Source organism: Columba livia, chromosome 2 (genome assembly GCF_036013475.1).
Source record: "Columba livia isolate bColLiv1 breed racing homer chromosome 2, bColLiv1.pat.W.v2, whole genome shotgun sequence".
Lineage (NCBI taxonomy): Eukaryota > Metazoa > Chordata > Aves > Columbiformes > Columbidae > Columba > Columba livia.
In genome coordinates this window covers 45,164,822-45,181,053 of record NC_088603.1, presented here as the reverse complement: position 1 = coordinate 45,181,053, position 16,232 = coordinate 45,164,822, and the positions used below count along the sequence as shown (strand labels likewise).

The 16,232-nt window shown below is 41.3% G+C and overlaps 1 protein-coding gene across 2 annotated transcripts in view; it reads right to left on the bottom strand.

The window, feature by feature from the left end:
• Positions 1-852: 852 nt before the first annotated feature.
• The window catches only part of ANO10 (anoctamin 10), a 126,873-nt gene continuing 111,493 nt past the window's right edge, over positions 853-16,232 (bottom strand). For both annotated transcript variants that reach the window (XM_065051640.1, XM_005510019.3), the window contains exon 13: positions 853-1,769. In XM_065051640.1, the coding sequence (XP_064907712.1) occupies positions 1,734-1,769 (36 nt within the window). In that variant the 3' untranslated portion in view covers positions 853-1,733. The remainder of the gene's footprint in view (positions 1,770-16,232) is intronic.

Below are 16,232 nucleotides of genomic sequence, written 5' to 3'. Positions count from 1 at the left end.
CACCGATTTTTTTTTGCTCATAAACCAGCACAAATTATCAGAATCCCTTCAAAATGGCTATGACAAGCTCACAAGAACGTATCTCACCAGCAACCCATCCCACAGATTTTTCTTCTCCTGAACCGTTCACTCAAAAACACCGAGGAGGCAGCACGAGTAAAACCTGAACAAACATCAGCTACTTCTGATCAACGTGGGCAACAAACTGCAAAGCTGGGGAGTGTTCATGGAGAACATTCTGGTCCCCTCCTCAAAAAAGCTTCGGGTTTGGGATTTTGACAGCGCTATGGGAAAGGAGACACGGTCCCCTCCGAGATCGCTGCAGCCACCACGCTGCCAGGGCTTCAGGAACAGGCTGTGGAACAGCAGCAGCCCCTGAGATCCCCCCAAAATAGCAGCAGCGCGGGGGACACGGGGTGGGAGAAGCACCGAGAGCGGCAGCAGGTTCTGCTGCTCTTCCCCTGGGAACCGAGACATTTCTCACTGGGTCACGCTTGCAGAATTTGAGAAATGCTGATTTTCAATCCCAGACAGAATATATTATTTGGGCTTAGTTATGTTATTCTGCTGTGCGGGCCCTGTGGCAGGAATCTGGAATGTGCAAAGCAGGCAAACGCCTTCATTATTGTAACAGCGGATTTTTCCCAACAGGATTCCCGTGAGTATCACATGCAAGTAAGTTGCATCTACCAAAGACAAAGGTCACAGCAGGACAAAAATAAACTGTCTCAAGGTCAGGGGAGCAAACACTGTAGATTTGGGTCCTATTACTGTCAGAAAACAATGAAGCATGAAGAAAATCACCTTCTTACGGAATGCAAGAAAATAATTAGATATTCACTACACACACAATTACTGGTACATCAGGTATCAAGTTTAATTAATCTGTTACTATCGCTTCATTCATACCCATTCATACAATACTGCAGTTCAGGAGCCAGGGACGTGATACCAAAATCTAATGTAAATTAAAACCAAAATCTACTTCATAAATTACTGCTCTTCCTGCACTTCCTACTGAATGCTTTTTACCCAGCTTTTGAACAGATTTTAGCTGGGGCTTACTTAGATATCTAGCACGCAGGAGTACGTAATGCATACTTCATAATATTTATGTTCAACTATTTCTCAGCTCATATAGGGAACAATAATATATTTCATTATGCAATGTATAAAATACTTAAGTTAATTTGTTATGTGCAAACAGTAGCTAATAAGCACTCTTTGGAATAATATAGGATTGATTAGCTATTGTAATAAAGGAACAAAAGGGGCAATAACCCCGAAGGGACCGTACAATCTGAATTAAACACTAGTTTACCTTTTTAATTTTCTTTTACAAAGTTGCAGTTGAAAACTCTCGTTAGCTTCCGGGTGCTTACTCACAGGATCTGTTTTCAATCACCTGGAGGACGGTGGGCCTGGCAGGTTTCAACCAGACCTAGTATAAGCTGGAGTGTTTTATTTAGTGTTAACTTCACAAATCGTTGCGTTTGAGAAACGAAGAAAGCAGAAGAAATATATATATATATATGTTTTTTTTTGCAGTGTGAGGCAGGGAGTGTTTACCAAGTTTCATACAAGCAGGTGCCACCTACTGAGTAGATGGTGGAGTGCAGACGCTGAGGGCTGCGCATCCTCACCGACAAATGCTCAACAAGTGTCCGCATCCACACGTGACGGCTTTACTCATCCTTGCTCCTCCACTTTTACTCATCCTCGCTCCTCCACGTTTACTCCTTCAGTGACTCAGCCGCCAGCTTCATTTGCTGCGAGAGAAGGGAGAGAAAGAAGAGGCGCAGTGAGTGCGGTGGCAGCACGGCGCGTCACACAAAACAGCAACATTTGAAAGCGGGACGCTTCTGAATCCGACCGAATAATAAAACTACAGAAATAAAAATTAACTCAGGTTTCGGTAGTTAAGAATGCAAGTGCGTTGTGCCTTTTACAAACAACGCAGTTTTAACAGAGGCATTGCTTTTCCCATCAAAAGACCAAACAAACGAGGATGCAATTTGTATGTTAATTACTGGGCCCAACAGATACAGAGAAGAACCTTCTCCCTCAGCCTCCCGAGCAGGAGGAACTGCTGGAAGAACAGCAACGTGAAAAGCCGGGGAAACTACTGAACTTGTCTGCCGCTCCTGGGCAACAACTGCGCCTGTGGCAGCGCTCGGTGTGATGTGGCTTCACCACATGGCTCCAGGACACCCCGTCCCCATCCCCAGTGACACCGGCGCACAGGTGACCGGCCCGTCGCCCCATCTCCTCCTAGGCAGACGGGTACAGCTGATGGGCCGCATGGGAAACCTGCTCTTACGTGTTGGAAGACGTGGACACCAGGCTGGAATTAAGAAGCCTCGCCTCCGAATCACAGATTTATTCACGTATTTATTCACGAAAATACAGGATCGTTCTTTGAGATCACTTCAGATAAGCAAAATGCTCAGCACAGCAAAGGACTGTGATATCAGAACCTCAGACACAAAGGAGATTTTTAAAAAGTCCTTGTTGTAGCAGATATTAATTCTTAAGACAAAAATACAATTTGCTTAGTGGGAGAATCAACCTTCTGGCCAAGCGGTGTGCACATTTTTAAGATGTATTCTCTGCAGATCTAAAATTTTAGTTCAGTGTGAAGTCTTCAACACTGTACAAGTTATTTAGTCTTAACTGTATAAGTTCTTAAGGCATCTTTAAAATATCAGTGAACTACTGACCCAACGCCGCCCCCAGTTTCCCATTGCACAGAACTGAAGCTGCGACTGTTACTTGGTATTTCTATATCGCCCATTTTTTTTTTTGCTGCTGAATTGAACGAAAACATCCTGTGGTATAAGAAAGCGGTAGCAGACTGCTACGGCGATATGTGTTATTTCCAATCCTGTTGTTAACCGCTTTGTTTTCATTATCTCAGGATGTCACCAGAGAGATCTCAATGCGAAACCAGAATAACAATACCAGGTGTCCAAAATATCTGCTGAGAGAGAGAAACCGTGGCCGCCCTTTGAAGCTTCTTGTTAACGGGGATGTTCCACAACACAGAATTTACAGAGGCAGGAAGAGCCGAGTTTGAACTGTGACAAAGGCACCTGTCCTGGTTTTGTTAAAAACAAGTTTCTCTTACAGTGAATTTTGCCTGTCAGCTAAAGCCTTCATATTAACTGCATTTTCCTGGAGAACCAGACACATGTTTTGGTAAACCTAGCAATGGAATGCAAACTTAATGATAAGCATGGATGGACATCTCGCGAGAGGGGCAACGAGAAACAGGTGACCAAGAAACTGACCAACTGTGTACAACATCCCATTCACGTGAATACTTCATATAAAGTGGGAGATCACGAGGATCTCGATCCTTTTCCCTTTTTCCTTATGGCCGACATTAGGAGAGGACCTTGCTAGTCGTCCCTGCAAACTGAGGCCCAGTGACAGACTGAATCCAGCTCCGATTGGCTGCAGAGTCCAGTCCAGGACTTCAGGTGCCAGCTCTGCAGTTGCTGAGACTTTCAACATTGGTTTTGTATATTTTGTATTATTTTCTCTATTCTTATTAGTAGCATTAGTAAAACATCTTTAATTTTTCCAACTCCCTTCTCTCTGTCCTTCTTTTCCTCCCAATCGCCTCTCCTTAGTGGAAAGGGGGGAGAGGGAGGGGCAAAAAGGAGGAAGTGGGGGGAAGATGGGGTTAACAATACATCTGCCAGGGTTTTATTGTCACCCCGCAATCTTAACCCTCGACAGCACCTCTGGCACATCACCTGCGGTTACCAGCCACGGGTTTTTCAGTGTCTGGAAGGCTGGAAACCACCCTGATATACTAAGAAATAATTACAGTATAAGTATATAAAGTATAACTTTAAGTATATAAAGTATAACTTAAGTATATAAAGAAAAACACTGAGTGACAACAAAGGAAGCATCTAGATGGAGACAAGCCTGAAGGATGAGGTGAGGAGCAGAGGCAAGGACATGCCCAGCACTGTCAGCATTCGGAGGCCACAGGTTGTGTCCAGCGTGGCTCCCACCTCCCAGGCAATGTGGCACATGAGGAAAGGAAAGAGCTGGACATGAAATACGTAAGCGACCAAATGAAGAAATAATTTCATGCAGCTTCCAGCTCCTGAGTGGAGTTTCCATATCATCAACCCAGTGGGTGCTATGGACACACGCTCAAGTTTCTTAAATGTACAGTTCATTCTTTTATGCTTGTGTTTGATTTCATACAAATGGCCCAATACATATGGGCTGGTAGGAAGACAAACACCTAATAATGCTATAAAAAAAAAGAATTAGAAAAGGAGGAAACTGCAACTACAATGGACACTTTCATTCCATTTCTACCCCGTAACATAAAGATGTCAGATTGCTCCAACGCAGCCCCTTCTCCCTTCCTTCTGCTGCTGGTCTGTGCCTGAACCTGTTCCAAAACATTGCTCTGTGTGATAAAACCCACCTACAGCAACTCTTCATCATTTTTATCTGTATCTCCATGCCATCTATAAGGGAAGTAAAATTAGTTTGTGTTACAAATATTTATATGCTTCTCCATAGCAACAGGGCAGAAAAAAAAAACATAGCTAAATGCTGGAATGCAGATTCCTCTTTGGCATCCTGATCTGCTTATTTAAATAAATGTCTGTATAAAACTACAGCATCTTAATTAAAGTGACTTCTACCCCTGTTGTACAAACATTAAAAAGATACACAAGACAGCAACTTAATTCAGTTCATGATTCATCAAATTCAAACCTAATTATCGTATTTTAGAATGATTTTCTTAAATTCTGGACGTTGTTGCAATTACACAGGGATTGATGAGGAATGTAGAAAACTGCAAAGTTATTTTTATGCTCAGATTTCTGCTGGGCTCGCCAAAGTCTGGAAAAAAACCAAGCACATGACTTTTAATGATGACTAGATGGTAATCTGCCCAAAAATTCTGCACAACCGGGACTACTGCCATTTATTTCTGAAGGCCCTCCTAATTTTAACTGAGCTAATCTTATGCTAGTATTCTCTTATGCTGGCAATCTTATGTTATTATATTTAAAATATATGATGAACACACAAATTTCCCAGCTCCTTCAGTGGGCCAGTGGGTAGAAAAACCTCTTAAAATAGCTTCACATGCTGCCACGGCGCACACAGCCCGGGCAAAACCCTTCCAAACGCCGTCAAGTATTTCAGGAAATGAATCATACGCAATGTGAGAACCCCAGGAGCTGTGTATTTCATTTATTCTTTATAATTTCTAATACCAAAACATATTTTGCAGCACCTGGCAACACCAGGCTCCCCCCTAAGAGCTCTCACTTTGGCGAGCAACATGTGGTGGCACCATTAGAAAGTGAATTCTTTGCCAAGTTTGGGCTGAAGAATTCTTACATTTTCTTTTACTGTGAAAGGAAATGTTCCTTTTTACTAGGAAAATATTTCTATAGCACAGCATATGGGAAAAGGAGTGTATTTTTTTTCTGATACTGAGAAAGGGAACCGACAAGGTGCTTTTCATTCCCCCAATGGCCCCACCAGACTCACTGACAAGCCTGTGGGATTGAGTTAACTATTCTTCTGCCAAAAATACATTTATTTGTAAGGTTTAAGTAGTATTTTAAAAATACAGAAAAACAGGTATTAAAGACTTCTCGATCTGCTTTTCAAACCTACTATATACGTAATGACAAAGAGAAACGCTCAGCTGAGGGGTATTAAAAGCCTCTGCAAACCAACCTGAGGCATGGTTCAGAACTGGGCTGGCTCAATGAACCCATCTTCAATTATTATCAGCTGAGAATTACTCTGCTTCTGGTTTGCAGAATATAATAGGTGCATGACAACCGATGGCACCATCCTGTTCCCCACCGAGCTGGGCTTGGCTCTGAGCGGCACGTAATTGATGCCTGCGCTCAAAGTACTTACTCGTTTATTGCAGTGTGGCCACAGTGGAGTGTATTCTGAAATTCTGTTAGGAATTCCTCTAAATATTTATCTGCTGTAATTCAACGGATTTGTTATTTCCATTTTATTAAGTTTAAATTTCTTTCTAAGGCACACATAATATAATTAGACGGCACTTCCAGTAGAAACAGCAAAAATTCTTCCATGTGGTTTACAACCAGGCTTTACCGGTTAATTAGATTTCACTGGATTTCAACATTAATTTCTCTGAAAGCATTTTAATAAAACATAACAGATACTTTCACACCACAAATACAGTTGTGTACCAAGCCTGGAAATCAGGCTACTTCCTTTGTGTGTTCACAACCAGAAGCACAGATTTTAAGATACAAGGTATAGACTGTAGTTATCGAGCAGCGGTAACTCTCTGGTCAGAGGATCTGTGGAAGTCTGATCTTGTGATTTAGTGCTACGAACAAGGCTAATTAATATATGCAAGTAAAAGAAATAGCTATGAACACAAACTAATAGAAATATAAAGACCTCAAGAGAGCTGCAGAGGGTTTTGCAGAACCTGCATTCCTCCGCTTACCGGTTTCACACACGCTCATCATCTCATCAAATACCCTCAACTTTGTGATGGGGTTTCTATGGGGCAGCCAACATTTTATCAGGTGGCCGACAGTCTTTGCTTTGCTCACTTCTGCTAGTGTGTTTAATGCTGATTTCTTGCCACTTGCTGAGCCCTGTGCCACAGGCTGAGAACACTGTTATTATCCAGTTATGCTCGGTCCTGGTAAGCCAGCCGCCATCTACTCTTAGTTCTATCATTGTGTGTTCTAACACCAAGTAACAATTCAACCACAACCTGAGGAAAACAATTTTTAAAAAATAAAAAGCATTTAGAAGTGAAAACCAATGAAACCTGGAGTTAATGACTCTCACGTTTGGTGCTTTTCTGTGTACATACTCAATGTACACATTTGTATATATGAAAAACAGACATGTAAATAGCTATATAGTTAAATATAAGAAGATCCAAAGGCAGATATATCCAATCAGCAACTCCATCTTCTGCTTTTCCAGTATTCATTGTTAGAATGGCTCATTAGCAGTTTACTGCTTAAAGAAAGCATAGTGTTACATGGTATCATTCTCACTTTGTCAAATTAATTATAATATGAAAACATGACGGATATGTATTAAAATTATTCTTTCTTAATGGTGTGTAGTCACAACAAAGGAAGTTTCTTGGACCTTGAGCTGTTTATTGATAACTGCAAGAACTGTACCAACTTAATCTGTAAATACCAGTAAGTTACATAAGAAGCAAATTAACACCAGCTTTAAAACTCAGTAAGCCTCTTCCACATCTAATTTTTTATTCTGTGTAAAAGTATAAAAACTTATTTAATGGCAATTTGTTCTCATTTATTATAATGGTGGAAAGTTGTGGTACCTTCATATCTAGAACCACAAACCTCGGGTCAGGGTTTCCACCTGTGGCATTTAAGACTCTCTGCAGGGAATGGAGCTTAAGGACTCCAGGTTTGGGGTAACTTTTAAGCCTCATTTCTGACTCTGACCAGTTTTTCAGCAACCTCCTAGTTGCCATAGCTGGAGAGAACTGATGCTTCTTTACAGCAGCAGTAAACACCTTCTATACCATTACACTCCTCTTTATAAATCTACACAGCCACAATATAACACTGAATGCTTATTTTCAGTAACTCATCCAGTACAACCCCTTAAGTCTTCCTGAAAGCTATCGATTTCCAGAATACAGTTTCCCCCTTACTTAAGTAATATGACAGAAGACTTGTTCTTCAAGACTTGGAGGAACAATTTCACAACTTCCTTACTTAGCAGAGCCAAGACCAATGGCCCCATGATGCTGCAAATCAGTGAAAACAACTCTCTCTAAAAGAAAAGCCGTACATAAGCATTAAACAGCCCAAATGCAGATTCTAATGAGGAAGTAAGAAGATTTAAGCCAAAGATAACAAAGAAACAAATGATGAATGAGGTAGCTCTCAGGAGAAGGAGTCTGTAAGCAATTACAATAATTTAACTTTCTGAGGGCTGAAAAGTTATAGCAGATATTACCCTCCTTACCTCTAGGCTGCATCTGGAATACTGTGCCTAGTTTTGCGCCCTCCACTATCAGAAGGACACTGATCAACGTCACCAAGTCGAGCCATGGGACACAAGATGGGCAGGGAGGTGATGGACGTGCCCTGTGAGAAGAGGGCACACCTGCAGTATCTACAAGGAGGATGGCGAGACGACGGGGCCGGGCTCTTTGCTGAGGTGCAAGGCAACAGAACAAGAAACAAGGTGGTCATAAAGAACCTGGTCTGCATTTGGCATTGACCCTGCTCTGAAGACAGGGTTGGACTAGGGACCTTCTGAGCTCCCTTCCAAGCAGAGAGAGTTTTATTGTTTTTCCTACCAGAACTGAGACAGGTAAGTTTGCCTGGACTCTACAGATCTAGAATGGAAATCCACCACAACAGATAGTAGGTAACAGCAAAAAAATTATTTTCTTCTTTCTTTTTTTGTATGCCTCATTCATGACAGAATGCCGAGTACAAAAAGGTTAGTGCTAATGAAACAATAAGTTTGCAAAATTAGTAAGTGCAGAGTCAGGAAAACTTGCAGAATCACATAATACGTGCCTTGGAGCACTGTGCCTGATTAATAGCACCGTGAGCCACAGCAGACAAAGCAACCCCGTTTGTAGTAGATTTTTTCACTATTTCTACTTCATATTGTCTTTGATTTAAATTCCAAAGTATCAATTAGTACTCATTACAATATTCTTACAGTATTAGTCACTCTTTGCTGAACCTTATTTTAGTTCAGTAGATAATACAAAAATGTAGAAATAATAGTGGAAGGCACATTAGATGGTATCACAGTATTTTCTTCAAAGGTGTAGCTTACATATTCTGACCCTCAGAACATTTAAATTACTTCTATCTTGGTTTAGTTCATACATTAAGAAATACACTTCTCCCACAGTATCTGAACACCTAGTTGCAAGTGAATGATAAATACATGACATTAAACAAAATATGTGAATGCTTAATGAAGAGTGTGTGCTCTAACTGCGCTCACAGGGTGCCAAACCAGCCACGCACACACTCTCCCTTTCAGCTTATGCAATTGCGCTCTCATCTCATACGCAGCCAGTGAATAGATTTTGGAGTCAGAAACTATTGACTAGCGATGAAAGCAACGATGCAAAAATATCCAAAGTGACGTGACCTTGATCACATCTCAGAGCAGAGGGGGGGGCTTGCACAGCCCTTCCAGATCTGTGCCTGTCAGTCACACATTTCTTTAATTTTGTGACCTGGGTTAAACAGGCTTCACCGCATTTTAAGGGTGCAGTTTGTCCCTAGGTTAATAGCACGTCAACAATGTTCACAGTATCACAGTATGTTTGGGATTGGAAGGGACCTCGAAAGATCATCTAGTCCAATCCCCCTGCTGGAGCAGGAACGCCTAGGTAAGGTCGCACAGGAACATGTCCAGGCGGGTTTTGAATGTCTCCAGAGAAGGAGACTCCACAACCCCCCTGGGCAGCCTGTTCCAGTGCTCTGGCACCCTCACTGAGAAGAAGTTTCTTCTCCAATTTAAGTGGAACCTCTTGTGTTCCAGCTTGATCCCATTACCCCTTGTCCTATCATTGTTTGCCACCAAGAAGAGCCTGGCTCCATCCTCATGGCACTCACCTTTTATATACTTATAGACATTAATAAGGTCCCCCCTCAGCCTCCTCTCCTCTAAACTAAAGAGCCCCAGCTCCCTCAGCCTTTCCTCATAAGGGAGATGCTCCACTCCCTAAATCATCTCTGTTGCCCTATGCTGGACCCTCTCCAGCAGTTCCTTGTCCTTCTTGAACTGAGGGGCCCAGAACAGAATGTTGTAGTGATTTAATGGTGAGCTATGATAAAATTTATTTTCTCAGGAGTTTTGGATAATATTAATTACTGGGTTGCAGTCAATAGTTACAATCAAAAGAAAATGGGTAAATCAAACCACTCCTCCTCGCTGAGGTTTACCAAGCCTATAGGCTAAGCAGGATAGCCCTGAGCATCCTCTGGAAGAGAAATACCCAGCACTTTGAGAGTTTAATTAGGCCTCTGGGCACAAGCCCCTAATATAAGGATATGGATATGCCTGACGCTGAAGCGTAACTGCAGAAGTAGCCAAGTCAGCCTTACACCAACTGTAATAGCAGCAGCAGCCTGGCTAAGAGCCAGGTTGCTCAGTCCACACTAATATACTCCTTAAGCTCATGTGCTTTGCATGTATTTTTGAGAGAATATACGTTTTGGTCTAACACTTGCAAGACAAGCAAAGCTACGTGAGCTCTGCTTCCATTTTTGCCAGCTTAAGGCTGGAAGGGCCCTGCTGGGTTGTAGACACAAGCTTCCTTCGAGGGCATAAACCCATATCATGGAGGTTTAGCCCACAGGAGACCACACAACGTCTACTCCAGTATTATACATGCCAAAACCCACACAGTTTTTTGCCAAGATCCTTTAGCAAATTCTACTGTACAAAAAGGAAAAGACTATTTAAAACTATTTAATGCCACAAAAAATAACAGAGGAAATATCAAAGAGCATGCACACATCTCCTTGTAATCCATGCAACAGACTACGTGAAAAGCAGAGATGGTTTCTCAACATGGAATATGTCCAACCCTCAAAAGAATACAAAAAAAATACTCCATAATCCCATTACTTTCTGGCCACAGATGTGTCCATCACCAGAACCGAGGCACATGAAGCCCAACAGCTCAGCACCCAAAGTACCAGCACCTTGTCCACCCTCCGCTTTGCCTGTGGACACCGGGGTGGCCCCAGAGCTGGCCCAAGCTCAGCTAAATTATAACCTGGGCTCACATTTCTTTCTTCTTTCCAAATTTGTTAATTTGTGAGTTCATACAGAGCTCTACTCTGTTTCCAAAAAAATCAATAATAACAACAATAAAAAAGGTTATTCCTCTACACAGGGAATTAATCACAGTATCACAGTATGTTTGGGATTGGAAGGGACCTCGAAAGATCATCTAGTCCAATTCCCCTGCTGGAGCAGGAACACCTAGATGAGGTCACACAGGAACATGTCCAGGCGGGTTTTGAATGTCTCCAGAGAAGGAGACTCCACAACCTCCCTGGGCAGCCTGTTCCAGTGCTCTGTCACCCTCACTGAGAAGAAGTTTCTTTTCAAATTTAAGCGGAACCTCTTGTGTTCCAGTTTGATCCCATTACCCCTTGTCCTATCATTGTTTGCCACCGAGAAGAGCCTGGCTCCATCCTCATGGCACTCACCCTTTATATATTTATAAACATGAATGAGGTCCGCCCTCAGTCTCCTCTTCTCCAAGCTAAAGAGCCCCAGCTCCCTCAGTCTTTCCTCATAAGGGAGATGCTCCACTCCCTTAATCATCTTTGTTGCCCTGTGCTGGACCCTCTCCAGCAGTTCCCTGTCCTTCTGGAACTGAGGGGCCCAGGTAATCTAGATTGGACTCCAGATATGAAACTAAGAACTCAACCTCCAAGCGCTGTTTTTCGAAATTTCTACCTGTGGTGTCTCAGACCCAAAGCAGATACCCGGGGAGGGTGCAGGGCCGTGCTCTGTGCTGCTACCACACACAAGCCACAGCACCGCAAGTGCAAAACTTCTGTCTGTCTGTCTTGCAGCAGGCAAGAAACCAGCCTGACAAACACGTCAGATGACACCAGGGAAATCAAACAGCTGGACAGCCTAAGTGGAAAATGCTAAAATACATCTGAAGCATAAACCACGTTTAGAAATTACACTTCCACACTAAGTGCTGGGCGGACACACAGCAAATGCAACCCCGATTTTGAAGCAGTTTTTTCTAAGGAGAAATTTGCCTCTCCCTTTATCTGCTGTATCAGCATGGGTTACCACGGTATTCAAAATACAACTTTTCAGTGCAGGAAAGTAGGAAAAACTATCAGTTCTACCAATTTCAGAGTGTGTCAAAGCTCCCTTTGCAGATACTTTCAGAATGGCAACAGTACCACAGACAGAATTCCTTCTTCCACCAAAGGCACCTGTGACAAGGCAAATTCCTCTTCTGCCAAGCACCCTGCTCCTTGGGGAGACTGTACACACACGGAGAAAGAGAACTTGTTTTCCCTTAGTTAAACACTGGGCTAACCATAGGTATTGATCAGTTGCAGGTATTGAGTTGCTTTTAAAAGTACATTTAAGTTGATATCTATCTGATCAGATAAAGTCATACGCCTATATAAAGTCAATTACTCAAATTAGTTAGGATGGATTTATGGTCTGATCTGGCTCAGGAAGTTCTTGAACTAAGCACAGGCAGAGGATGGGAAAATATTATGAGGGAATATATGTTAGGCCTGCTCTTTTGCCCCAAAGTGGCAGTAGGCAGATGCCTAGGACAGTAGTTAGGCCTGCTCTTTGCTTTTACTGTCCTAGGCATCTGCCTACTGCCCCTTTGGGGCCTGGCCTATAGAAACCCTTGACCTCACAACCCTTATGCAGACACATACACATAAGACACGTATAGCTTATTAAACCTGTCACTTCCATTTAAGATGCACAACTGGATATAAATAACTAGTCTTAGAGAACTACAAAGGATTGTCTAATAAGCATGTAGGAGAGTCAGAATAAATTTAGAATTAGCTTGCTCATATATTTTGAAAATGCGTAAAAGGTTGGCTTGGTAGTTTATAACCCTGCATTTCTTCAAAATGACTAAAGTTATAACAGCTGACATAGACCTAAATTATAGGTACAACAATATTTATAAATTACTCTGCTATGCCTGTAATAATTCTAAACAACCAAGCAAAGGGCAAAGGTCTGGTTTCCTTGAATGCAATGGCAAAATTCTCAGACTTTCCCTCGATGTTCTTCATAGGTCACAAGCAAACAAAACTCTTTTCCTTTTTTCCAACAAATCAGTGAGAAGAAAACCTCTTTGCTATGGGTTGTTTACCACATTTGTAGTGCTCTACTGGTAACGCTGCCCATCTCTGCTTTTTCACTGGAACAACAACAGGTTTTTGTGCCCATCAGCCCTGCCGTGCCCTGGGCCCCCTCCCAGAGCTACCTGTATTGCTAACAGAGACCTTAAATTTTGGTGGTTTTCTGGCCCTAATACTACCAGCAATTTCTTTGCTAAGCTTTATGAAATTATTTTGCAATAAAGAGCAAGCTATGGAAAATTAAAGCTCCATAATAACTACAATTTACAGGCTGATGAGACATGAATTTTTAAGCAGCTTTGCAGACTGCTTTGTAGTTTGAAGACAAACAACGATCTGTAGATATGCTGAATATTAGCGTGTCCTCCGTTGCTGAGATCTGCGTTAGTGCCTTGGAACACCGTACACTACATAACAGGGCAATTACAGAAAAAAATTAGGGTGAGGTTTAGATTAGAAAAAATGTAGGATTGATTTCTGATGACTCGAGCCTGCCAACCCTATAATCCCAGTTTCACAGAATCACAGAAGTACAGAATGTCAGGGATTGGAAGGGACCTTGAAAGATCATCTAGTCCAATCCCCCCACTGGAGCAGGAAACTCCACAACCCCCCTGGGCAGCCTGTTCCAGTGCTGTCACCCTCACTGAGAAGAAATTTCTTCTCAAATTTAAGTGGAATCTTTTGTGTTCCAGTTTGTTCCCATTACCCCTTGTCCTATCACTGGTTGTCACCAAGAAGAGCCTGACTCCATCCTTGTGACACTCACCCTTTATATATCTGTAAACATTAATAAGGTCACCCCTCAGTCTCCTCTCCTCTAAGCTAAAGAGCCCCAGCTCCCTCAGCCTTTCCTCATAAGGGAGATGCTCCACTCCCTTAATAATCTTCATTGCCTCTCTTTGTTAACTTAAAATTTTGTGTAAAACAATACATAAAGGCATAAGCAGATTACCTGTGTTACATAAAATACATATACATTTATAGGAATTGCTTTAATAACATTTTAATTTTTAGGTTTAGAACTTCATATTAAAGCTGTTCCCTTCTAAACAAAAACTGAGTAACTCCTCCCTTTTTTTTTTTCCCCTGCTTCTTTATTTTTCTAAAGTATTTTTGCTTTATTTATTGAAGCATTTTACTCCGTTTCTTATTTATTCCTCGCCGATTCCCTGTACTGTTTTCTGCTGTCCTACTTGCACCCGCTTCCTTAGATTTTTACTTCCAATTTCTTTAAACCTAGAAATTGCTCTTTTCTGAATCTAAACTTGCTGGTCGGAATGGGCTGGATTATCTGGCAGAAGAAGCACCAAGAGGTTGGGGCAGCGGCTCCCGGGTAGGACAAGAGCTGAGCCCCTCTCCTCCTAGAATAAATGTGTTGAACAGATACACGCGGCTTCAGTCCAGCCCGTGTTCCAGCCTGACCTCCTTCTTTTGCTTCAGTGGAAACGCGAGCCAATGGTGCCAGCTCCGGCGTGCACTGAGGGATTAACTATTGTGATTCATGTTAAATTGCCACACTAATTTTATTCTGTCGGACCTCAAGGCTTTGATTTGAAATGTTTCTTATACATTGCAAAGTGCTTTCGCAGTGCACCCTTGGTTAGAGTACCATCACATTGCTATTTCTCAATCTATTAATGTATTAATCAATATATTATCTAGCATGCAACCACAAATATCTAAAATAATTTCTCTTCAACACATTAGTTGTAGCACTTTCAAACTTTGTCCTATTGCTATAGAAACACCATACAATGTTGCCATTTGTCAGGAAATATATGTTGTCTTGTAAATTTTTAAGTAAGACCTTTACAAAATAAGTTGTTACATCTGTCAAACAAATCAGATTTTAAAAAACATGCCAGTAAGTGCTGTCAAAGGACACTAAATAAATGTTTAGGACATCATATGATTTTGCATCAATGAGCTAATATCATCCAGTGACTCATCTAGTTAAATCACTGTTAATTTATATGGTGGTGTAAGATGGAAGGTGAACACACATTTCCACAGATCCTTCAGGGCAAATCAGATACACAAGCTGGGACAGGACAAATAATTACAGAATACCAACAAGCTGCAGAAATCCAATTTCTGCACTTTGGGCTTGATAGTATGTCAGGCTCATGTGCTCATGTTCTCTTGTTGGCACTGGAAACAATCGGAAAGCAAAGAGTGAAAATACCATACACCATTTTAGGACCATCAGAACTGCAAAACCTGTGGCAGTCACACCCTTTCCCAAAATACTAATTTACAACTGTAGCAAAAGATTTCTTTAATAACCTAACGGAAATGCCTCTCACATACAAAGAAAGAGAGGACATCATTTTCCGTATTAATAGGAAATGACAATAATAATTAGAAGTGTAAGGAAATATATCAAATGAAAAGAGAACACCCGGTAAAAAGAAAACGAATTTTAAGCTGCATTTCACAATAACCAAGTGCAAGATTTCATCTACAAAAGGAACTCAAAGGTGCACACATACACAGAGTCTCATTCTCTCTCTCTCTGCAACTGTATACTGCAATTCTCTATAGAGAAAAACATGCAGAAAATGCATACATATACACAGAAAAACAAACAGAGAAGATTTTAACAACCATGGGAATGAGCAGTGTCAGTATAATGCTTGTATTTAAAGGGGCATTATGAACAATATTAACAGGAGGCTGTTAGGTTTTGGTTTCCATGTGTGGGGTTTTTGGTTTGCTTTGGTTTTTTGTTACCTTGAGAATTCTTCTCCTCATTTGTAATCTGTGAAATCTGGAAACCGGCCAATATTGCTACCATAATGTTATGGAGAATTCACACTTCAGATCAGCACAGGAGTTCTTCAGCAGACAGTATACCCCATAGACTAATTAGCATTAATTGAAAATATATATCATATATGCTATTCTATATTACTAAGTATTAATCTCATATATAAATAACCTTCAAAAATTATATTTGAATTTTGCAATCTTATTAGCTTTTGATCAAAGAGATGTATCCCATTGAAACTGCCATCTGCTGAACTCGCTTCTTGACTTTTTTTGATCTTTCCATGACATGGGAATAACCACAAATATTACTGGGAAAAATACATAAATAACACCTTAACAAATTTTTCTCTCTTATGGAATCTGCAGGGGTTTGACTAAAAAGAAGTCCTGTGCTAGCAAATGAGTGAATCTCTCCTCTTAATTTCTGCTGCTCACTGAAAATAAAATACAACTCAGAATTACCAAGATCCATATAAATGTTCTTGTATTAGATGTTTATGCAACAAACTGGAACCTCCACAGTGACATTAAAAATACTCTTGTTTT